The sequence below is a fragment of the Temnothorax nylanderi genome, unplaced genomic scaffold (assembly GCF_030848795.1).
Source record: "Temnothorax nylanderi isolate EJ_2023f unplaced genomic scaffold, tnyl_v1.0 TNYL_tig0090_pilon, whole genome shotgun sequence".
Classification (NCBI taxonomy): domain Eukaryota; kingdom Metazoa; phylum Arthropoda; class Insecta; order Hymenoptera; family Formicidae; genus Temnothorax; species Temnothorax nylanderi.
The window spans coordinates 567,934-593,030 of record NW_027249152.1 but is presented as its reverse complement, the minus strand read 5'-3'; the positions used below and the strand labels follow the sequence as shown (position 1 = coordinate 593,030).

Below are 25,097 nucleotides of genomic sequence, written 5' to 3'. Positions count from 1 at the left end.
ACTCGGCAATCATTTTTCGCGGGGTTGAGGGGAAACAATCGCCCATCGGCGACGGGGTATAACGAGCGGCGCGTGGCGGTGTCGCGTGGCTACAAATGCGCGCTCAAACATCGCGGCCCAGCGAAAATAAGTCCAGCCTAATTGAGGCGGCCGTTCCATTATAGAGATTAGACTTCAAACGAGGTTTGCATTGTGTACGTGTGTGCGCGCGCGCATGCGCGCATGTGTGTATGTATGTATGTGTATGCACGTATGTGAGATTAATTAACCGTAAGAAATATTGTCTTAAAAAAAAAAAAGAACTGGATATTAATTGGAAATTGTAAATTTGCTTGACAATTAGAAAGAGAACGATTCTGTGGTCCCTGTTATATTATCGAGTTTTGTTATCAAATGCGTCACGCATTGCATGAACGCCATTACGTCAATGCAACGTTCGATCTGTAGCAAATATTTGCAAAGCCGACGCCACGTCACGGCCATTCGGCACGCAATGAATACATTTGCCTGTATAATTGGAATACTTAAAGCGGGCCATCGTTGGCACCTATTGTACTTAACACTAGAACTACTGACGATTATACTATTTAAATGTATACTATATATTTTTGAAAAAAGAAATAAAGGATCGGAAAGTAAATTGATCAATTTACATGCCGCAACAAAAGTCACAGAAAATCTCAGAAAAATGCACCGTTCGATAAAAGTTACGAAGTCATTTTGACTGTTTTGGTAGTTCTAATGTTAATCTAAGCAAAATATGTCGATTAAATAAATTTTCATACAAATTTTAGATTTTAAGAGATTTATTCTATATAACAAAATGTAAATAGCAGACAAAGAAATGAAATTTCTTTTGCGAAAGTGATATGATTTCCGTAGCATTTGTATGATCTCTCAGATGTGTACATTATTACTTATTACGCAAATTGATTTATCTATTTCGAAAAAGAATTCTATTAAAATTACAAAGATGGTGAATTATAAATGTGTTAAAAACGCTGATGATATATCTTTTTACAATTTAGAACATTAATTTTTTCTTTTCCGATTCGTGACAATATTTTTGAGAAGCTGCAATAATGATTTGAATTGTTTAAAACATTTTTTCTTAGGACTAATTTAATTTAATAAAAAGAATTCTTAAATTCCTATTTATTAAATTAAATTATTTATTATTTACTAAATTATTAAATTAAACTGGTCCTAAGAAGAAAAAGAGACTTTTTCTTTTTGTATAACTTCACACATATAGATACTCGATCTTTGACAATTAGTCTAATGTTGTCCTATCCATCCGCGTCACGAAGCAGCATAAATAATTTTTGTTGTGAACGTCGTGGAAAAACAAGGTGTTTACTCGAGCAAAAATATTGTCATACAGAGCGAATGATTAGGAGGATATTTATAGTAGAGATATCACAATAGCTCTATATATAACGTGGCTATACAAGCGCAAATGATGTATGCGTATATAAACCGGAATAAGTAAATAAACACGCAATACTGATCGCTTAAAGTGCAAATAGAGGTATCGAATGATCAAATATCAAAAGCGTGGGAACCACTATACGTTTCGAAGTGCCAAACGGAGCACCAAATATAAAATAACGAGTGTGTAAATATCGACAAAAAGAACATTAATGTCAATTTCTACCAATGTAGGTTGACTTTAATCTCGGTTTAACTTACTTTTTATCTTTTTCCCAATTCTAAAGATTGGGAAAATAATAAAAAGTGAATTCAGCCGAGATTCAAGTTAGGACCAAAGCACATAACATGACGTAGCGATATTCGACGGTCGTAGTCCCCGACCTGACAGATCAGGATACGCCAAAGCTTGTGCGTTACTTACGTCCACGACTACGATTGTCATATGTGCTTTGGCCCTTATTCTGCATTGATAGAAATAAACATGTGAAGTCTTGAAATCATTTAAGAGATGTCTTGAAATTTTGAAGATGTTTCATAGAACTATCAGAAGAATATTAATTTATATGACACCTTTTTAAAACGTTTTGTGTTCCGATTTATAATAATTTTGAAACTTTGTATTAAGATGTCTTCAATACATCTTATTTAAGATCATTTTTAGATATGTGTAATTTCAATAAATAATATTATTTTGATATAGCATTAGCAATATGTATGTATGTATACATATATCCATGTATTTTGAAATGCAAAATTGTAAAGAAATTAAGTATTACAAATAGTTAAGATAAGAAATTTTTTTTAATACATGGTTCTTATCTTTATTTTCTCATGATATCAGTATTATTCAATTGTTGTTTAAGTATGTTATACGATTATTTGTCGCGTTAAAATATACGAAATGACATACCATATATTACACGATCAGAATCTACAGGAACGACTCGACATTTGTCACAGCCCTATACAATTTCCTTTTTTTTTTTCTTTTTTTTAAAGGATCAATTTAATTTGCTTTTTGCGCGATGTGCTATCGCATAATAGGATAAAAAATATGTATAACACTATGTTATAACTTAATTTTTAATTAAGTAATTTAAATCTAAAGTAACTGGACATTTTTAATTGAAAACAATTGTGTTAAGTACATGTAAATCTAAACTAACATGTATCAACTTAATTGCAGAACGACGCCTTGACAGTATGTCCAAAATGCGCGACGGCATTTCTGAATTTACCAGATTTGATGAAGCATATTGACAGATGCATAGATTAATAATCGAAAATATATAAGTATGCACACTAATCTGATTCTGTCGAACTGTATAAGAGTGTATTCTCATACAAGGAGAACAGACTTCATATTAGCAATTAGCATATAAACTTATATAATGTACAGTAAGGTGCATTAATTCGATGGATCATAGAATTCTGACTTTTTAATAATTTCCTCCAATAATTATTAAAGACCCAGCGACCAATAAGTGAGAATTCTATGACCCATCGAATTAATGCACCTTACTGTACCTCTCTCTTATATTGTTGAAGTTTTAATATGATTTCTATTGATGTAGGAACAATTTTACGTAGTAGACGGCTTCTAATGTGATTATGGAAGAGACAGAATTTAACACACAGACTGGATACTTATATAATAATTAAAATAATGTAAAAAAATAATAAAAATATTATACGTTTTTAAATCTAATTTTAATAAGGCTGAGTACGATATATGCGTATTTTTTTAAATATTAGTTTGTAATTAGTGTAGTAGATACAGTTTGAAAAAATATTGAGATCTTTTTTGTTTCTCACTTATTAATTATCTGTAGTTTAATATTTAATGTAATTTGAAAAACTGTGCCAAGGGAAGATGTAAAAGTGTTTTTAACAAAAGACGACTACAACGAAGAGAGTAATATCTAAATTTTACGCTAGAATGTGAAGTCTGTACCGCGTTATCTATAGTTATGTACATCATACGCAGTACCTGTACGCAACCGTTAGTTACCTCATGTATTAATACTGTAAGTAAACAATAGTTTTGAAAACGTGCTGTCGATTAAACTATTGAATAGTGAACCTAGTTGTTTGTAACATTGTTACAACATAAGAACACAAGTTTTTATTGAAAAATACAAAAATAACCGTATTCTAAAATTTATATGGAGCTTATAGATAGTGCAATAAACAATACCTTTCGCATTTTTCTTTTAATCTTGCATCTATCAAAAATATATTATCAATTTTATGTGTAACATTATATAATATACATTTTCATATAGAGATTAATTACATGCTATATGTACACTCAACATTAAATTATAAGCATTATAAACATAGCTTAGAAAAATAATTAATATATTCTGTCGCGCTGTAATTATGTCTTTATGTATTAACAGTGTTAATCGCTAGGTATCGAGTAAGGGAATGTGCAACTTTTCTGGATCGTAAGGAATATTATTTTTGTTGCCGGGCAATAACATAGGTACAACTTTAACGCGAAACTCGTATGGCAGAAAATCCTGACAGAAATGATAAAAATCACTACGAGTACTAATAATTCCCAAGCGAGCCATTTCCTTCATCAGAGCCTGCATTTCGATCTTATAATTTTCATAATTCTTACGGCGCTCAACTAAAGAGACTATCTTAGCTAATTTTTGCACGAATTTCTCGGACTTTAATCTCGTCCCCAATTTGTACTTCGGCTCCATGCGATTCCACAGAAACTTATAAAGACGATCTGTAGCCCAATACTTCGGACGAGGGAGTCTCGGTGCTCTATATACTTTTCCATCTACTAGGAATGCCTTATCCACTACTTTCGTAAAATTGGTAACCGGCTTCTTTTTCGTAGCTTGTTTAGACGTAAGAGATTTCACAAGAGGTTTCGTTTTTAATGCAGATTCTTTCTTATCGGTCGTGTCTTTTTTCATCGCGGCCATCTCACGCTTCTTTATTCTCTCCAACTCTGTCTTAATCTTCTCCATTTTCTCAGTATCAAAGGTTTGCGACTTCTGCGGGCGCTCATTCGATTTATCTATCGTTGTCGAAGCTTGCCTTACTTTGAAAAAATCATCGATCTTTCTTGGTATCTTTGATGAATTTAACTTACTAGCATTGAAAGAAACATCTTTGTTTGACGCTCTAACCGATGTATTGCGATAGTTTTGGGACTTATTCAAACTTTTTTGTCTACCTGCAGTTTCTCTACTCTCTTTAATGCTGGCCCTATTCGAACTCTGCACGCTCTGCCGATTTACTGTCTTACTGCCTGTTTCAGCTTCTGTCGAAGTGGAATTTCGTTGAGTTATTTGGATCCCAGGATCTGTATTTTCACCATCGGCCGCTTCTATTTCAACTGACTGAATAGTGCTTCTGTGTGTTCCTATATTTGCGCTAACTTTAGAAATTCTCGTAGAACTTATTATCTGTGAAATACCACCTATATTTATTTCTGAATCTGCATTAACGTTATTTTCTTCATTATCGGCGATCCAGTTTATAGATCGTTTAGGCAATTCCATATTTTTTCTTATAGATTTTGGCGTTTCAGACCGATTTCTGAAATTGTTACGCGTCAAACGAGCTTCTTTAGCGGGACTCAATTTGGACAGTCGTTTGGGCGAACTTGAATCATGTTCTCTATTTGTATTATTGTGTGAATTATCAATAGCTTCATGTACTGTATTTACAGGCTTTGGTGTTTCAGACCGATTTCTTAAACGCGGCAAACGAGTTTCTATACCAGGGCTTGACTTGGACAATCGTTTGGGCACACTTGAAGCACGTTTGCTACTTGCATCATTTTGCGAGTTATCAAGAACTTTATGTACTCCTATATTCGCAGACTTTGGTGTTTCAGGCCGATTTCTTAAAGTGTCACGCGTCAAACGACCTTCCTTATCAGGGCCTGATTTAGACACTCGTTTGAAAGTACTTAAATCTTGTTCTATATCTGTATCATCGCGTGAATTATCACTAATTTCAGGTGTTACTATATTATTAGTATTTGTACTACCAATCGCATTTGTATGTTTCTTCGAAGTTTCCTCTCTGGTGGATTTACGGCTGAAAGAAACTTCTTTTTCTGGCGTTTTAGCTACTGTACTCTTTCGAGAAATTGATTTTGACGCATTCGCGAGATCGCTGTTTTCTGATATTCTACTCTTATTTTCTAAAGATACATTAAATTTCTTAGATACATCTCTCTCAACGTTTGATGGCATCTCTGAGTTTGATGACATCTGTGAGTTTGATGACATCTGTGAGTTTGATGACGTAAGAGATATATCGGACCCTTCCGCGCTTCTCGTTCTATTCCTTTCTGATTGCGAGCGTTTCTCTGTTGATAAAGATCCACGCATCTGGTTAATCCTTGTTGCGGTTTCATCTCGTTCCAAAGAAGCGCGATTATCTTCAGTTGAAGCATTACTTTTTCTTGCGCTGATATTATTGTCCTCCTCAAGTATTTCTTCGTACGGGTTCTTAGACAGGCTCTTACGAAAACTTGCTAAAATTCTTGATTTTGGCTTCAAAAATACAGACCTCTTCCTGCGGGATTCATTATTATCTAAAGATGAGCTGCTCGAATTTCCTTCAGTATTATCGTTGGCTTGCACTGGTACGCGATTATCTTCAGTTGAAACATTACTTTTTCTTGCGCTGATATTACTGTCCTCCTCTAATATTTCTTCGTACGGGTTCTTACATAAGCTCTTACGTGAACTTGCTAAAATTCTTGATTTTGGCTTCAAAAATACAGGCTTCTTCCTGCGGGATTCATCATCATCTAAGGATGAGCTGCTCGAATTTGCTTCAATATTATCTTTGGCTCGCACGTCTAATGATTGTTTCTTTTCCGCATTCAGAGATGATTTTGAGCTTTTACGAGTTGGTGAATTTTCGTGCGTGATGTCGATCTTAGTCTTAGATCTGTTGACAGATCTTTTTGACGGGCTGAGTGTTGGTGGTGGCACTAATGGAGGTTCGTTATCGTGAATATCGTTCTCCTTATTCAGATTAGCTGTAGAGGAGTTTGCGTCATCGGCTAGAGCATCTGCAAAGGCATTCCTTCCTACGCTCTTCCGCGCGCGCTGCAGAAGGCGGAATTTCAAAGGTGTGTTGTGCACAATTTCAAAGCTTTTATCGCTGCTTTGAACAATCTTATTAGCATTACTCTGAAGCGCTGCATTCTCGACATTTGCGTCATCGGCTAGAGCATCTGCAAAGGCATTCCTTTCTACGCTCTTCCGCGCGCGCTGCAGAAGGCGGACTTTCAAAGGTGTGTTGTGCCCAGTTTCAAAGCTTTCATCGCTGCTTTGAACGATCTCATTAGCATTACTCTGAAGCGCTGCATTCTCGACATTTGCGTCATCGGCTAGGGCATCTGCAAAGGCATTCCTTCCTACGCTCTTTCGCGCGCGCTGCAGAAGGCGGAATTTCAAAGGTTTGTTGTGCACAATTTTAAAGCTTTCATCGCTGCTTTGAACGATCTCATTAGCATTACTCTGAAGCGCTGCATTCTCGACATTTGCGTCATCGGCTAGAGCATCTGCAAAGGCATTCCTTCCTACGCTCTTCCGCGCGCGCTGCGGAAGGCGGAAATTCAAAGTTTTGTTGTGCACAATCTCAATGCTTTCATCGCTGCTTTGAACGATCTGATTAGCATTACTCTGAAGCGCTGCATTCTCGACATTTGGAGGTAATAAATTCAAGGAATCGGTTTCGACACTCTTCAGTGGTATTGCTTGAGACGCTCTCACTGATTTCCTTTGATCGCCAGCATGTTCTTTACTTGCATCAATACTTCGGTGCATCGAACGCTTCGAGGATTCCTTTTCAAGCACGACCGATTGTCTCGTGGTGCTGCCATTCAAAGCACCATCTTCCGTTAGTATATCCTGAAAGGGATCCTTTGTACTGTCATCTTTCCTTCTTCGAGAAATATGTGGCTTTGATTTCAAAATTTTCTCAGTTGGGCTAAAATTATCGTCCTCTTCATCTTCCTGCAACCTTTCTCGCGAGACTCCTCTGTCCGAATCGCTATGAACCTCAGAGTAATTTGCTCGTTTCTTCCGTAATTTTAATGGAACAGCTACCTCGGTATCATTCAAAGCACTCGAAAAGGCATTGTTAGTACTCTTCCTGTTATTTGCTGCTCTCAAATGAACCTTTCTCTTTCTTAACTCGAGCTCCTTTTCCGACTCAGACGTTGAAGTTTGCAATATATTGGTTTTAACTATCGCTAAAAAGATAACATATGTAAGTATTACGCATCTAGAATACAAAGTTAAACATTCCGCCTATTTATACCTGCGCTAAGATTGTGTCTTGGGCTTGTCGAAGCAGCGTGATCGCTATCAGAGAATTCCAAAATTTTCCACCATTCCGAACGATCCTGGCTAGGATCCATCCGCGAACTAAGGTCCAGTTGTCTGGGTGTTTCGTTTACAGTGTGAATCGAGGAATGCTGCGGAAACGTTTTCTCCTGCAAATGATCATACCAAAAGGTTTGTTCTGCGGGGAAAAAAAGAATGCATTGAAGTCTCGTCGAATATCATTTTCGAGTTTTACTTTGCTCGTGACAGTTAATGGCTGCGGTCCACTTGATGCTACAAATGCTTCGAAGCATTCCTCTTCTCCTTTCTTTCAATGAAGACAGAAGGAGAAGAAGAACGCTTCAAAGCATTTGTAGCGTCAAGTGGACCGCAGCCAATGTCACAGAAATAATGAAGGGGAGATGTTCTTACCTTCGTCCATGATGTTTGTGTCCGGGTCGAGAAGTCCGGAACCGGTGGATCTACGGATGGAGCTTCGTTTCCGAATGTCTGATTTTCTCTTGGCCATGTTTATAGATTATCTTACACGATGGAAGACTACTGTATCTATAACTCAACGCCACTTAAGAATGCTCGAGGTCCTAAAATCTTGTAAGGTCTCTCGATCGAACCCACTACTTCATCTTCGGTCATTGCGAAAAACCGCGCAAATTCTACCGCCGACAACACGAATTACCACAAATGACGCGAGGTTAGGTTGCGCTCGGTCACGTGATCATGGGTCGATGAATTCGATAGTCAGTTTCGAGAATCGATCAGCAGTTTATTTTTATTGAACAAGAAAAAATACAATTCGGATGACTTCGATGAAGATAAAGCTGCAAAGTTAAAAAAAATATTGTTTTGGATCTAAAATATATAAACCACCTGTATATCAAACATATACGTTTACTCTATTATATATTTTATCTTTTTAAGATAATGTTCCTGTGATTGTTACAGTGTAACATGTTAATTGTATATTCTTACAAAAAAATTTAATTTATAGATAAAAATTATATGCTGAAAATAATGCGATAAATGCTCAAATAACGTGATAAGAAAATAAAAATTATTTTAAAATTACTTCGCGGGAGATGTAGTGTTTGATTAATAATTTAATTTAAGATTCAAGATAACGAATTACATATATTATTAATATTATAAATCTTATTAATCAATACCTTGTGTTTTACCTTTAAATAACGGTCTGTTAAATCAATATTTTAATGCAATTTTAAATGCAATTTTAGCGCAATTATATGACTTATACGAAGAGATTATAATGTATTATGTACAATATTATCTTGTAATACAACATTTACAACAAAGTTACGTTCACCTTCGATTAATTCGCTACATGTACTGTACATGGATATACATAAAATTACACAGCGCGTATATACAAAGCGAGTACAAGTCTAAGTTTTTTGTTTCTTATTGCTCGGCCCGCTCTCGGCCTGATCGTCGTTTTGAAAAATCGTTTTTGGCTGCGTTCTCTTGTACGCGGGCGCGATCCAGTATGGTTCTTCCTCGGCTATCTTTGCGTACTTCAAAATAGCTTCTCTAGGATCCTGGTCGTCCTCAATCCGCTTACTCAGCCCGAGATTGCGGATGACGTAAGAGCTGAGGGTCCCTCCGGAGGACGCGACTCTGCCACCCTGGCCGGAAGTGATAGGCAGATCGGGACGCCTCGACTTCATTGGATCGAGCCTGTCCTTCTCCATCTGCTTGCGTACTGACTTGGGCCTGTCCTGACGGAACAGGGGAAGCGCGTGAGGCGTTATAATCTGCTGGGTAGACATTATCTCGATGTGCTTCTGTTTCATGTGCGTCTTGACGACGCACAGCTTGGCGCCCCTCATGCTCTTCTTCGGATCGTAATACACCTTGACGATGCCGTTGCCGCAGCCGACGAATACCTGATTCAATTTCGGATGCCACAGAGTCTTAATCACGTGCGAGTTCGTCACGGGGATCTCTCTGACCAGGTCGAACGTCTTGCTGTCGTAGAACAGCACCCTGCCGGTCGTCTCCCCCTTGTTCAGAGATTCTCCCGTGACGATCATCGAGTCGTCCGGACTGAACATGCAATCCGTGGTGTCGTAGCGCGAGAACAGTCCTTTAGCCTCGAAGATCGGCGTTTTGAACGCCCGTAAGTCCCACAGTTTCAGAGTGTCGTCGCAGGCCCTGCTCGCCAACATCTGTCCGAGATACGAGAAGCTCAGGCTGGACACCTCGCTGGATTGTGCGTGCGCGCCTCGCAGCACGAGGGACGGGTTCACGAAATTCTTTCGGTGATCCCACATCTGGATCGAGCCGTCTATACAACCGCACGCAACGGCCGCGCCTTCCCGGCTGTAGGCGCACGTGGTGGGAATGGTCTTCACGCCGTTCTGCGCCCTGCACTTTATCAGGCTCTTGTGTCCGCGCGGCCTGTACAGATTCCATATCCGGCAGGTGCTGTCCTGAGAGCAGGTCATATATTCCTCCTTGTTGAACGGATGCCAGCAGCCGCTGTTCAGACTGGCGGTGTGGCCCTTCGTGCGTGCCATATCCGTGATGTACTGATCGCCCTTGACGGTCTCGCATTTCTCAAAGCCGTCCCGGTCGAGGACCTTCGCCTGCGCGGCTCCGGAGATCACCAGGATCACGTCCCCGGTCGTGGAATACTGCAGACACTTGATGGGATGATTCTCGCAGGGCTGCAAGGTCCTGAAGCTCTTCATGGACGTGTCCATACCGGCGAAATCCCAGAAACAGACGTCGTAGTCGATGGATCCGGACGCTAGTCGAGCTCCGGATGGATCCGCGGCGATGGCGATCACCGCTTTAGTGCCGTGAGTCATCGAAACCTCGTGAGAACAAGGAATCTTGTCCCTCATTGTTAACTCTTCTTCCTCTTCAGTGTCCGATGATTCTTTATTGTCGTCGTCGTCGTCGTCGTCATCGTCGTCGCTTTCATTCTTCTCAACCTTCTTCTTTTCTGCAATTGAATCTTTGATCGCTTCTGAAGTAACGGGCAAAGATGGTATTGTTGGGCCAATGAAATCATCATCATCGTCGTCGTCGTCGTCGCTCACCTCGTCCTCTTTGGATTCCGCGACTTCGTCGGATCTTTCCTTCTCGACTACGGCTGCTTTATTGCTGCTGATGGTCTTGGTGATGTTCTCCAGCATCTCCTGCACGTCGAAGGATTTAGCTTTCTTACCGAAGCCCGTGATGCCCATCAACTTCTGCATATTTTGAGTCTCCTCCTCGTCCTCCGGCTTGATCTCGTCCATCTTCTTCACATTATTCTCCTCGCGTTTCTTACCGAAAGTGCCGAATCCGGAGGTCTCGACGGGTGCCTCGGGCGCCGGTTTATCCAAACTGGCGCTTATCTTGCCGAAGGTTATGATCTTCTTCGAATTCATATTTTTGGACGACGGCGACTCGGCTATTAAATCCACATGCAGTTCCTACCTGTACAATATAACAATACAATGTAATCTATAATAAAATGAAGGATTTTGTCGATAAAATCTTACATTCGCAATTATATGCGTCTTCTGAAGTTTGTTATGGTTTGTTGTGAATATTTCGGAGTAACCAATGGTCGAATAATGACAAGAGAGAAGCCTAAAAGCTTAGAATTTTGTCCGCCGTTTAGCGCGGGTAAAGTCGGTAAAACGAACCTAACCTCGAAAACATTGGCGCGACTTGCCGACAAGTGGGACTCTAGCGCGACTTAACCTACAGCGACTACGCGTTACTTCGTGACCGAGATGTTTCTCTCTGCGTCGTTTTAAATAATACTTAATAAAACGTCGACTGTCTTCGAAGTGAAATGAAATTTCAAAACCGCCAAGTGACGTGGTCCACCCTGGAGCTCACCGGACTCCTGGAGGCCGAGGATTCTCACGTGCACTTCACGAGGGCCGTCAAGCATCTCGCGTTGCATCCGTACCACTTGAATAATGTTCAGCGGGGTCTTAACCAGATTTTGAGATCGTCGTTGAATTCCTACGACAGAGAGTACGCTATTATCTATTATTTTTTACACACAAGCACAAAATATATATTTCTTTGATTCTCAGTTATGCATGTACTTCATTCAATGTTTATAACAGTGAAATAAAGATTAAACGATTATTATTAAAATATAAGTATCTTTTCATTGCTATTTTATTATTATGATTTGTCACCTGCACTTAAGTAGTACTATGTAATAATAATAAATTACATGACAAAGTACGTAATATGTTAGATTACTTTGACAAATAATGATGTATATTATTAAGAAATTTACAATAGAATTTAACAAAACAATTTTTTATTTTAGAATAAAAGGGTTTGTGCTAGCTTTTAGAAATCCTAAATTGCTTAGCAATTTGGGAAAAATGCTGTACGACTCTCCCTTCATTCATATTGACATTGAAGTGGATTTTTATCTGTTTTGTCCAACGGTCGGATCTTTTCTAAAAGGTAAAGTAATATATTTTTGCTAGCTGCTACGTGTTCTATAAACTGATTTATAATAATTTCTATTATGTTACAGGGATAGTGAAGAAGAAGGGCTTCGACCATATTGTAGTGCTCGTGCACAAAATATATACTGTATCTATTCCGAAACCAGACGATACAGAGGAATGGATAGGTGAATCGGTCGAGATTGGGCAGGAAGTAAAATGCTGCGTGACTCAAATAAATAACAGGAGCAAACCCCCTTTCATCTGCGCTACTTTGAGGTCCGATTACTCACAAGGTTGTAGATTGTCAGAAAGCATAATAAATAATATTGATAGCGTGGACAGTGCAATTGAAAGTATGAATAGCACTATAAAGGTCGATGTTTCGGCTAATGGAGTACCAGAAGACGGTAGTGTTTCTGAGACAGAGAGGAAAAAGCATCGGAAGAAACACAAGAAGTCTCGTGAAAACTATTCAAGCATTGTCTGTAAAGTTGATAATGAATCGGAGTCAAATGATAACTTAGGAAATGATATTTCTAGAATTGTCAAATCCGAGAAGAAACCGCATCATCACAGTATGCAAGATACTATGTTAAATACTGACGATTCTTTGAATAATTTGGAAGTTGATAATAGCTCTAAAAAACATAAGAAAAGTAAGAAAACGTCCAAGTTACTGCTTAATGATGATACAATTTTGGATGAAGCTGCACAGTCACGTAAAGCTGTGAAGAGAGAAAATTCCATTCCATTAGATAGCATTACTGAAACAGAGACGAAAAAGAGAAAGAAACATGCAAAGAAATCTAAAGAATTTGATTCAGAGAACGAAGAAAAATTAATTAATACAGAGAACATTACTTTCAGATGTATTAAATCTGAAAGAGTAGAGCATTTAGATAGTGTTTCTGAAACAGAGACGAAAAAGAGAAAGAAACGTGCGAAGAAATCTAGAGTACTTGATTCAGAGAACGAAGAAAAAGTAACTAATAATACAGAGAACACTATTTCCAGAACTATTAAATCTGAAAAAGAAGACCAACATATGGATAAGAAGCATATTATATCAAATGCCGATCATTCTTCAAGTAATTTAAAAGATAGCGTATCCAAAAAACACAAGAAACACAAGAAGACATCTATGAAAATCTCAGATTCGGAATCAGAGGGTCACTTTGTTAAAATAAAGATTGAAAAGCAAGATCCAATTGTAGAGAGAATTATTAACGAAAGCCAAACATCATGTAACGAGACTCAAAACGTGCAAAATTTAAGTGAAAATTCAGAAATGCCTGAATTTATAAAAAGAGAAGTTTCCATTGAATATGATTCTTTTGAAAAAGAGAGGAAAAAGAGTTCTAAGAAACACACGGTAACTTCAACGGACTCACAGTTGAAATCTATTAAAATTAAAACTGAAGACTGGACATAATCAACTATGTTATGAAGTAACAGGATTATAGCAACAGCATATAATACGAAACATAAAAACATTTTATTCATAGATACAAATTATTGTAATGTACACGTTGTAATTGTCGTGTACTCTGTGAAACGGAAAACATTTAAAGATTTAAAGTTGTGTATTGCATCGTATATCAGCTGGAGAGATTACGAATTATACACATTCGATTTATTCCAATCTTATTTTTTGATTATTTTTCTTAATCAGCAATTCTAACAAATATACGAGTATTTATAAACAATAGATTTCGATCTTTTGCAGTTATGAGGAATTCTCTCTATTAAACATCTAACAACCATTTGTACTTAGAAGATATTAACACCGTTAATATCTGGCCGATTTATCTGAACATCGATAAATCATCGCGTATCGGAGTACACGATATACTACTTGATAATTTTCTCATTAATACACATGATGTAAATAATCACATAATTTCTCACACATTGTATGTAAAAAAGAAATTCTCGCCTGAGTTTATACACTGGTAGCAATTAATATAGAAACGTGTGGAAAATATTATATTTCAAAATTCGCACTACCTCGGAATTTGACTCTGCCAAATCATGTTCTCCTAATATCGCGAACTTAGCCTTTGAAATGTGAATTTGCACGTTTCAGTCTGTCTTATTTCACTCGAATTATATTCTCATGGAAAATGCGAGATTTTTAAATAGGATATTTTTTAATTAATTGTGGCCTCTTGCCAAAATGTATTCTGATAACTTTAACGGATCCGTTGAGAGTATAACAGAATTCTCCTGTTCCAAAATACCGTGTATTCTGAAGCTGTTGTACATAGGAAAGAAGTTCTCGCAACAATCAGCTCGAATTCATACACAAGAGATTCACCATCATTTATTTATACCGAATATGTAGTTAGATACCAAGATGTCTTGTGAATATTGTGAATTTGTTATTTTTTTAAATATCGGACAATAAATTACAGCAGTATGTCATGTTATTTACAGTATTTTCTTACCTTACCACATTCCACTCGTGTCTCTAGAAATATTACTGCGATATTTTCGAGTCGTACGTTATAAATGAAATAGATGGGATTGCTAGATTGCAGCATCGGATCGTATAATTCAGTTATCGATGTATCATTTTTAGATAGTGCGTTCGGGAGTCCATATTTGCACACATAACGAGTAAACTCCATTTATCCCGTATGTTCACCGAGTTAAAAGATTTTAGATTTATTTTCTAAAAGTCCTCGCATACAGATATTCCTACGTTTTAATTAGGTACACTTAAGCGGCATGCACGCGCGCCTATGTATTTACACGTGTGTAACGTCAATTTGTTCACTAGAACGTAGTTATTCGCACGTTATTGTCCGCACTATTGTCACACCACTGTAATCTTTGAGGCCGTGTCGTCAACGTTCACTCGTCTCTCGCTGCTGAACGCAAATTATTTCGCCGCGTGAACATGTCTTTTTGAGAAATCAACGACAAGAGATAGAGGAAAAGGGATGTAGCATAAACATATATATATACATATATATAGGTTTACAAATTCACGGATATCGATCTTAAAGAATGATGATTAATTGATTGCGATTCAGAAGTTCCGTTTAGAAGCTACAGTTCGCTGAACTTAACCGAGTTCTATACCTTAAAAGCACCATTTCAGCACCAGAACGCGTTTCGTTTGACCAGGAGACATTTCCGTTATCTAAAATCGCAGACTAAAGTGCGTATGTGCATTATGGCAACGGCCACGGTAATCCGGAAAAGTCCACGGGACCGCCCAGACCCGCATCCGCCTCTAGCAGGCTCATGATGACAGCCATCGCTGCCTCGTCGTTGCCGTCGGACGGGATCGGATTTGGCGATTCGTTAATCGCGGTGCCGCCAATCATGTCCATCATGTCGTCGTCTGGTGACGTTCCTGAAAGGAGGTGGATGTTACGTTGTGCGTGATATCGTTAATATCAACACCCGCGGTTGGGCTGTATCTCGGCAAACAGAAGCAACGCTACGCTCTGCATGGTATAAATTCGCCTCTCGTAATCTCTCTCGAAGGAAAATCTTATTAAATCGATCAAATTGCTCTCACACACGCGTGCTAGCAAAATTCTTTCTCTCGCGAGCGCTTTGCTCTCTATACTTCCTTTCCTCTCTGAATAATTTTGGCGAACGCATTACATTAAGAAACGACTCCTTAGAGACAGTAATAGCTATGACCTTGGTCATTCGCGATGCTGTTGAGCTGCACGTTGTTCGCTACGTGGTTGAACGTCGACGAGGGATTGCTGCTGCTGTTGTCGCTGCAAATGCCACTCGGCTGGGAAACGTCAGGTATCCTCTCCGGCGACGCCGACGTCGTGATTTGCGACTGTAAAAAAAATAGGCAAATAATTTAAAAACATTAGTTGGTTTCGGCCGAATTGATATTTACCTCGGTGTTCAATAAACCGGTCTCTGTCGCTGGACCAGGACTATTACCCGAGGAGTCTTCACCGCGTCTTTGTAAGTCCAATACCTCTTCCGCTATCTGCCGGCCGATCTTACTTACCTCTACGTGGCTCGAGATCAGTCTTTCTAATCCACCATTACCTGTTTATGAAAAATTAAACGTGATCTCTCAATCGATCGTTGCGACAAACCGCGTTCATTACGTAAACGCGCGCTTCAAATCGCACTTACTCTGCGTGAAATAATCATAGTTGCCCTGCACGCTCGAATCCTCAGATCTGTTATTTCCACCAGGACGCGCGTCGCAGCTGAAAAAGCGACATAAAGCTATTTATACGGTAACATCGCGCGCGTGGAATGTTGGTAATCGTTGCTTACAAGATAGCGGAATTCTTGGCGATTAGGTACTCGATGTCTTTGGTCCACGGGTTCCTGAAGGACTTCCACTCGGACTGCAACCGCACGAAGTTCCCGCACTTGCTCCTGAACCTGTAGATCTGCGAAAATGATAACGCGCGAGATCAAAACGCGAAATTGTTATCGTGGATAACATAGATCTTTTTTTACATTAGTCGACGATCGAGCGCCACTTTAATGCTTTAAAATTAATTTTAATCCCATTCATTAATTTTAATCACCGTGAAGGGATAATTGCGAAATGAATTACACCAATCACCTGCGTGGTAACGCGTCCGGAAGTCTGCAACGCGGCTTTGTGAGATTCTGCCAGGTGAGGAATGTCATCGTGGTGATAGTATTCGTACATACTGGTACCCAGCAGTTCCTGAGGTAGAAAGCCCAATACTGGAGTAGCTCTAAACGACGAAAAAGTTAATTCTCTCATATATACATACATGAGATGTTCGAATATTTCGATAGCGTTGACCGACGATCCCATAACATCTTTAATTCTCGCTATACCGACCTTTGGTCCACGAACAGAAATTTGCCGTCCATTGCGTGTCGCGAGACGAACTGTATGGGCCTTGAATGAGGCTTTCTCGATGACAACGTGGCCGTCGATATCGCCGTTTGGACCCGGCCGACCGCTACCAAGCAAGACAAATTGCAAGTTTCGTCGACGTCGCCCTCCTGCTCTTCGAGGCCGATCTTCGCGGGCGCCCAGGACTTCAAGTAACCCGTGCACTGAATCACGCAATACTTCCAATCTAAAAAAGACACGTCTCTGTGCAGACTTGTCAATTGAGAATTCGCAAACATTGCAAATTATGTAAATTATACTATAATAGGTTTATACATTATATGTATTGTTGTATTTTACACGTGTGTAGAAGACAAAATTGCGGAAGATGAATAAAGGGAAAGTATCGGGACTTTAAGACTGCCGGCAAGATATTTGATGAAGATATGTCAGCGATCCTTTCACCGGCGTCTCGCTGCGATATATGGTGTCTCCTTTTCACCTTTGACGAGCCATGCGACAAATTTTCGTGCCGTATCTCCGATCGTGCGTGTGGCTATCCAAAAGACGCGTTTGCATCCCCGATTCAAACACCCTGAATCGTCACGGTCATATTTTTTCGCTTTGCGAGTGCTTTGCTTCTTGAGAGAAATTTGAATCCGTCATTGAAGAAGAGACACGACTTGGAATTATTTCCTTTCTCCATAAAAAAATGTGTTATATTAATTTAGAAAAATATGCGACGGTCAAAAATATTCGGACAGCACATTTGCGTAATCATTTTGTGAAAAGTGAAATATTCATTGATCACCGAAAGATCTTTCTCTTATTAAAAAAAAATTTTGTTCAATAATGCTTGAATAAATTTTGCTGGATTTCTTTACACATATTCTTTTCATGAATTTCACCGAGTTCTCAATTTTTCCACGATTCCCGATTAAATTACGATTTTCGGATAATTATTCGCACTCACCTACGTTTTGTTGCTTCTTTCGCCTGTGGCAGCCAGTGGCGGTGTCGGCTTCCTCCTTCACCTGCATCTCACCGCAACGGATCCCGTCGACTTTACGCTTCATCCGACAGAAGAAAGATCTCCGCGCACCGGGGCAAAGTCGTGATACGCCCTGGGGTACGTCGGTTTTCACCGGTAACATGGCTGAAACAATCACGATGACAGCAACGGTCCATCCGTCGATCAATAGTTCCATTCATCGCTGCCTTCCACCTCGCTCTTTTTTCTCTCTTTTATTTCTATCACATCTGATATTTCTCTTTCATATATCTCTCATATCTCTATCGTAACAAACATTTATTACACGGTATTAATGTTGCAATTATTAATGTCTTGAATACTTTGACGATCGGAACGCTTGACATGCAGATCGTCTCGCGATGCAACAACCGAGGAATAAACCTAGCGTTAGACTCGTTCGGCAACTCTTCGTCTCTTTTCTTCATTCGGCGTGGAGCTTTCGCAACACGCTCTTATCTGGTAGGCACGCTAATTCAAAGATGTTTATCGACAAAGCTTACGCGAGCAAATGCTGCCGAGCGACTGACATTTATCAGGTGAAGGTGGTGGAGGAGATGCGCGCGGCAACTAATTTGCGTTTCGCAGTGAGATCGACGCGTCGAGCATGAAGCAACATACGTCGAAAGGCGCTATAATTAATGGCTTCGAAGGCGGAAAGTCTTCGCGGCTGGAGAAATTTAATGACCGCGAAATCTAGAGATGCGGCAGCAACGCGGAACAGCAACAGCTGATATACTCACTTTTCGCGTCGATCAGTCGTTCCCTCGGACTGAGATCGGAGGACGAGAGCTGCTCCTTTACTTTCGCAACGTCCTTGGGGTGCAGGATGTCGAACCAGCTTTGACCCAACAAGTCACCCTGCGCGACAGCATAAAATCCTCAGTTTGCGATTCAGTACAAAAATTCTAAGCAATATAAATCGACTATATCGAGACCAAGCAGGTGTCTTGTTTAATAAAATTAAAATTGCTTAATGTCTAATCTGTTTTTAATTCGTTGATATTCATGCCGATTTCTAAAACGGGTGCTCTTCTTTGAAACAAGCGTCAACAATTTAAATGTTTGCTTGGCCCCTATAAGCCCATTGGATGTATTGCCTCGATTTTATTTTCGAAACTCAGAAATGTAATTAAATCGTGGAGGAAGAACGAAAACGACAAACGACTGATAAGTTCGCAAATTAGCCATGTTACGACACGGTGGCAATAGCGATCACTGTCAGTCAAACACATACTGAATACCCATTTCAAGACATAATTTATAATCAGTGAAATGAATACGCAGCAGACATTACTCAGACAGAGGCTAATGGTGGCACGGACGTTACGATTAATTAGCCATTGAAGGGGGATTCTTATATGCGCGCGCGTTGTAAATTCCCTTTCACCCGATATTTCTCGTATGCCATATTTCTTATTGCTGATAGGTTTCGGAGCGCGACGGAAATTTGAAAGAGCTAAAATATAACGGCTGACTCGGTACCTGAGAATAATTGAGAGTCTGCGAGACGGACTCGGACACGTAGAGAATTCTTCCGCGATCGCAGCCCACCACGAAGACGAAGCCCTCCGCGGCCTGGAACAAGACAAGCTGCTTTCCATTACGCTGTGGAGAACAAACGGTTAATCACAATCGAAGAGATCGCACATCCCAAATTTTGATTTTTAACTAACAGAAGCTTATCGTGCGTTTCCCGCAACTTCGCAGCCGCGCATCGTTATCATTTTTAGGAATAAGAATTTAAGACCGATCCGATTAAGACGCGCAGCGGCCTCGCTCGTTGACGTTAATGAGCGAACGCAACGTCGACAAGAACGCAATTAACATTTCGCATCGTAAATTAAAGATTACGTTATTTATTTCCTGCAAGTTATTTGGTATTTGAGCTATTTGGTATTTAAGCTATTTGGCATTTGAGCTATTTGGTATTGACTTAATATGTTGATTGCCGAATACGAGTTGATTCGTAATTGACGATCTGTAGATCTATAGATCATCTATAGATAAATTTTAGCTATTCTCTGACTGTTGACGAGAAAAATAAAAATTATATTTTGATAAAAAAATAAATATAATTAAAATTGCATGTTGATATAAAAAAAGGGGATGAAATTATATATCGTACGGTGACAGTTAACGTGTTAATACTCGCTTCGAATGGGAAATTTTGACGGATCGACTTCCCGTTCCTCGCACGTGTATACGTATATTCAGCCACTCGAAGAACTGTCGCCTATGACATTTTGTTCGCGATTTCGCCGGTAACGCAATCTGGATATCAGCATCGCGCGTATCATTTATCGTTGCACCAGCTAACGTTCGCGTTACATAATCGTTGGCGAGGTTCGACACGTATCGTCGATCGCATGTAACGTTCATTAATTAATCGTGTCAATGCGATTCCGTGCGCGGCTCAACAGCGACGTGCTCGAGTTTCTCTGTTACGCTACTCGCGCACCTATACGTTTCCCCGAATCGTAAAGTTCGGATATATCAGGACAGAAATATCAAAACCCCGAGCGAAACTCTCTCTCTTTCTCTCCGCGACGCGGAGATACCTTCGGTGTCGAAGCGAGCGTGATAAACGTGTACGTTTATCGCCGTATACGGCGAGTTTCGCGCGGATTAAGTGCGCGCCGATTGACGTTTATACCGATTTTTGCCACGTATAACCGACGGGAGATTTAACGTTCTCGGCTATAACGCACCGAGCCGGATCTCGATAGCGGTAAACGCACCGATTCGCAATGGGGAGCTCCTTACGCCGCGATTATGCGCGTTTAGAGCCGATCTGACTCGGTATGCCGGGCGTGGTCATTCACTCTCGGATATTTTCCTACGTCGAACGCGCGAGAACGAGCGTGGAGGAAAAAAAGCCCCCTCGATAAAAGATAAACGTGTGTACGTGTACACATGACAATGAGAAATGTCTGTGTCCGGCACCGCGCGTTTGAGCGGAATCTAGGGTGGATAGGAGTTATCGGCCGCTGGAGCGTTCCTTTTCGTCGTTTTCTTTCGCACGGACGCGGCAAAGCGTACGCTTCGCAACCGAATACGTTTCTAACGTCGCGAATAATTATATGCCGCTTTTCGTGCACTTAAAGAACCGAGGCCACATTGGCGCGCAGTGAATTTCAATCCTCAAGAGATCTTGCCATTATAACAAAAAATATCTTTATAATAATAACATAATGTTCACCCAGTTCACTGTAATAACAAGATAATTATAGCAGACATTGTAGGTGTACGTTATCAAAAGTCAAAAGACTTTTTTTGAACGTAAGGAGAGTTCAGGCAAGTAGTGATCCAATTCGTCAAGAAGCCAAAAATTCGGAACGCATAAACGCACGTAGGCTCGTTTACGACATGAGAAAATCTATCTACTGACGTACGTTCTCCACTACCTGGAACCTCTTTCACGCTAATTGGTTCGGAATTAAAGGCGTAGGTGATTTGAGAGCGCCTCGGCCTAGGGTACTATTAGCGCGATACTATAAATCTACATGCTTCGGACCTTTCCTTTCGCCGCGCCGCGCCGCGGCACGAGACCAGGCCGGATAAAAATCTGTAGCACGCGGGAGAGAAAGGGAGTTACCCGCCGGTTTCGCTCCGCTCGATCTCGTGCAAAAGGATTACAAAAGATACCAGGCTCGGTCTCTTACGAACCGCGGCAAAAATACGTGTCATAAATGAATTTCGTGTTAACGAATACCAGGAACTGTAGTTTCGGTGAGTTATTCGATCCCACGATCGCGTTTAGCACGCTTTGCGCGTAACCACGATCGCGTTTATTCAGAAATGTCACTTTTAAAACCAAGCGAGACGCGAATGACGACGCAACGAAGCGAGCAAATCATAATCTATTTGATTTGTTATAAAAGAGAAACAAAAAAAGACGTTTCTTTCATAGGAATATAATAAAAGAGAATTGAAAGTATTTGTCGATCTTCCATTGTGTTATTCATTGTGTAGAAGAAAGATATATATTTAATGCCTATACTCGTTTTTCCATAATTTTTATCGTGAAAAATTAAATTTAAAGTCAGTCTCTATAGCAATTGTTTGTAGATGTTACACAACTGCCGTTCAAGTATACTTACTTGAAGTATGAGCGTCTTGAGTTCCTGATCGCTGAGGAATGCGGGCTTGTAGTGACCTTCCGTGTATGAGGTAACCGCGCCGAGGATAGTCTTGAGGTGTTGAACCGCCATTCGCAGCACGGTCAGCTTGTCCAGCTTCCGCGACATCGCGTGACACATCGGTACCATCGCCGACAGCTCGGTGATGTACGTGTTCATCTTGTCCCTCCTGCGCTTCTCAATTTCGCTGTGGTTCTGCCTGCAAGCACAAAATCATCGATTCTGCTCGCCAGATTTTAATAGAGACGCAGATAAGAATGTGAGATTTATTACCTGTCTGTACGTGTCTGACACCAATGGGAATAACTCGTCAAATAAAAACAAGTACGGAAACTTCATAAAATTACAATATTTATAATCCACATCACGGTTGTATGTATGAGAAACACGTAGCTGATATTGCAAAAAAAATACGTCTATACTTTAGAGCGCTATTTATAATCTTATTAACGACGGGAGTTTGAATTAAAAATGATGATTGAATTAAACGCCTAGTCATCGTCCAACGTAACAACTTTCATAGCTGCGTAAAATAGGGAGTTCATTGGAACATTTCACGGGTGGAACAACTCACGTGTGTATGTCCCGGTGATACAAACATGTATTATACTGTATTACAAAAATTCGACGTTTTTACATCTTTCTGAAAGGGAGTCACGGATCGAGCCGGATATATCCCGGTATCTCAAATTATCATTTTCTCTCGTATTTCATATTTCCTCTTTCTTAAAGTATTTTTCTCTTACTATTATTTTCTCTCGTATTTCATATTTCCTCTTTGAGGGATTGAATGTCCACGTGGACGCTCGTTGCGTTAATCGCGCGGAATCCCATTGCCACCGTCCGTTTCATGTAAACAAGAAACGGAAACAAAGATCGGAATGTGCAGAGTTACGAACGATGTAAGATAGCGATAGTGAGATAGTCTGCTGACCACAGCGGACTTTTCTGCGAAGGTTTCATCCACGTGGACCGGGACCACGCGCGTCTTTGAAGCTACTTCCCCCGCCCGTTGACTTTTCCCGAAAGCTCAGCAGGCTCGAGCTGTCGCGTGCATTACGACGACGACGACGAGATCGGTAACCGTCGACGAGGCCGTGTGTCAATTGCACGTGAGGAGGAAAGGGTCGACTCGTACAACGGCGCTCTTTTCATTGCGCACGCTGAATTGTCTCCCAAGAATTCGCATTCATATCACGCCCGGAGGGGGATAAATTGCACGGCGGAAATCGTTGCGGCGCGGCGAAAACTGGTCTCGATCCGGACTCTATGCCGGACTATTATATCGCATAATTATGTCTCGATTCAAGTGGACATATCGTAATGGTTATCGTAATATCCGTTAGACTTTTATATCTGGCTTCAATGCGTCCATAAAACATATGTTAAACAAGTGCCTTGGAGCACCGGTGTCTTTCCACCGGTTACCGATCTGTACGTGTTATTACCAAATATATATATATATATAATACGATATGTATCTGTAATATTCATTATACAAGTGTACATGATATCTGAAGAAACTATTCAAGGCAGTTCTCAAGCGTTGCTTTATGAGATTTTTTTCTTTCAATATTGTTTTAGATGTCTGCAACATCTATGCAAATTCGTTTGTTTGGAAATCAATCGTTAATGCAATAAAAGCTTTCGCAACTGAACGACTCTGCTTTTGCGGAGCGACTCGCATCGCACGGCAGCAGGTAATACATCGGATTTAGTGACGTCGCTGATGAAGCCGGAGCAAAGAATCGAGGTAGGTCAAGGTGGCACTCACCTTGGCATCTGACATAATACTACGTAATCGCCGATCGACGATTACGTTAAAAGTTCGGGCCGATTGTATTGCGGGAGCGCGCTCTCGCTCCGGGAATCCCGACCTTTCCGGTCACCGAATACTTCTTTTCGAATACTTTACGATACGTTTACCTACTTACTTCTTACTGTCGTCATTTGTGCGAACTGATTTAGCGTCGTCTCCCAGGTCGTCCAAGAGATCGCTTCCAACGCTGAAACAGACAACAATGGAGATTCTTCAACGAAATGTTAGACAAGAAAATTAAAAATTTGATGTATATATATAAATAGATGAATAAATTAATATTATAAGAAATGATTTTTTAATATTAATTTTAATTTTAACGATTCCCCTATCATCCTCTCCTGTGAGATATAACTTTGCCGATTAAACGCGCGTAGTAATCTAAGTACGTAATTGACGAAGTCCCTTCGTGGCGACTAAATTCGGTCGAAACATCACAGGAAAACAATTTCTTCGGCATATTACGACCTTCGCAGAGGGGTGTTACCCCTTTGACGGCAAATTTCACGAAGTTTCGCCCGCGTAGAGCTTCCTCTCCGCCGTCCTTTGTGTCTCGAGCTCGAAAAGTCGCACATGGGTTTCCCGTTCTCGCGAGGAAATATTTCGTCGACGCGATTCCTTCGTCGCGAGAGACTCGCCTCGGAAACGAGACACGCGTAAATATTTACAATAAAAAAAAATGCGCGCGTGCATTTCAATCTTGCTCAACGCCATCGACGACGAGATCAGGTTCTCAGACATAGATACACGCATATTATCTCTATATAATGATTGCATATTCATAGATTTGTACTGCAAAAAATGTTGACGCGACGAATCGCGCACTTTACGTCCTGTTCAATTCCAGACGAGGCAGTAAATTCAACGAACAACCCCGACACGTGAATGACGCGAACGGGGCCCACGAAAACGTCGTTCGCGATCATGACGCTCGAAAAGGAGATTGCGATTTTTCGATGACGTTTATTTGACAAGCGCACCAGCTGCATAGCGCCCGCGAGCGAGCAATGGAGGTAATTGCCGAAGGCAATTTCGACCGATCGGGGTCTCGGGAGAGAGAGAGAGAGGCAAATCTTCCGTTC

The 25,097-nt window shown here is 40.3% G+C and overlaps 4 protein-coding genes across 12 annotated transcripts in view; 1 reads left to right on the top strand and 3 right to left on the bottom strand.

Annotated features, from left to right (window-relative positions):
- Nucleotides 1–788: 788 nt before the first annotated feature.
- On the bottom strand, nt 789–8,473 carry LOC139774916 (uncharacterized). Of its 2 annotated transcripts, none has more exons than XM_071710452.1 (3): nt 8,190–8,473; nt 7,753–7,956; nt 789–7,684 (listed from the first exon to the last, which is right to left on the bottom strand). In XM_071710452.1, the coding sequence occupies exons 1-3, from the start codon at nt 8,284–8,286 to the stop codon at nt 3,846–3,848; spliced, it is 4,140 nt and encodes a 1,379-aa protein (XP_071566553.1). In that variant the 5' UTR covers nt 8,287–8,473; the 3' UTR covers nt 789–3,845. The 2 variants fall into 2 exon arrangements, with proteins under 2 accessions (XP_071566553.1, XP_071566554.1); XM_071710453.1 differs by having other exon boundaries at nt 7,753–7,927.
- Nucleotides 8,474–8,520: 47 nt separating this feature from the next.
- On the bottom strand, nt 8,521–11,762 carry LOC139774956 (gastrulation defective protein 1 homolog). Of its 2 annotated transcripts, none has more exons than XM_071710540.1 (2): nt 11,634–11,762; nt 8,521–11,222 (listed from the first exon to the last, which is right to left on the bottom strand). In XM_071710540.1, the coding sequence occupies exon 2, from the start codon at nt 11,171–11,173 to the stop codon at nt 9,179–9,181; it is 1,995 nt and encodes a 664-aa protein (XP_071566641.1). In that variant the 5' UTR covers nt 11,174–11,222; nt 11,634–11,762; the 3' UTR covers nt 8,521–9,178. The 2 variants fall into 2 exon arrangements, with proteins under 2 accessions (XP_071566641.1, XP_071566640.1); XM_071710539.1 differs by lacking the exon at nt 11,634–11,762 and adding an exon at nt 11,288–11,411.
- Nucleotides 11,447–14,640, top strand: Polr1f (RNA polymerase I subunit F). The gene is made up of 3 exons (XM_071710550.1): nt 11,447–11,774; nt 12,082–12,224; nt 12,298–14,640. The coding sequence occupies exons 1-3, from the start codon at nt 11,587–11,589 to the stop codon at nt 13,641–13,643; spliced, it is 1,677 nt and encodes a 558-aa protein (XP_071566651.1). The 5' UTR covers nt 11,447–11,586; the 3' UTR covers nt 13,644–14,640.
- Cyc (basic helix-loop-helix ARNT-like protein cyc) overlaps nt 11,634–25,097 on the bottom strand; it is a 32,711-nt gene continuing 19,247 nt past the window's right edge. For 3 of the 7 annotated variants that reach the window (XM_071710542.1, XM_071710544.1, XM_071710543.1), the window contains 12 exons: nt 24,131–24,202; nt 22,158–22,395; nt 19,540–19,647; nt 18,798–18,915; nt 17,998–18,180; nt 17,028–17,271; nt 16,779–16,917; nt 16,481–16,599; nt 16,334–16,410; nt 16,086–16,243; nt 15,872–16,022; nt 14,854–15,575 (listed from right to left, as the gene is read on the bottom strand). In XM_071710542.1, coding sequence (XP_071566643.1) covers nt 15,391–15,575; nt 15,872–16,022; nt 16,086–16,243; nt 16,334–16,410; nt 16,481–16,599; nt 16,779–16,917; nt 17,028–17,271; nt 17,998–18,180; nt 18,798–18,915; nt 19,540–19,647; nt 22,158–22,355 — 1,680 coding nt within the window. In that variant the 5' untranslated portion in view covers nt 22,356–22,395; nt 24,131–24,202 and the 3' untranslated portion in view covers nt 14,854–15,390. Of the gene's footprint in view, nt 11,763–14,853; nt 15,576–15,871; nt 16,023–16,085; nt 16,244–16,333; nt 16,411–16,476; nt 16,600–16,778; nt 16,918–17,027; nt 17,272–17,997; nt 18,181–18,797; nt 18,916–19,539; nt 19,648–22,157; nt 22,396–24,130; nt 24,203–25,097 lie in introns of those variants that run through there. The other 4 variants (XR_011718718.1, XM_071710545.1, XM_071710541.1 and 1 more) reach the window with 4 other exon arrangements.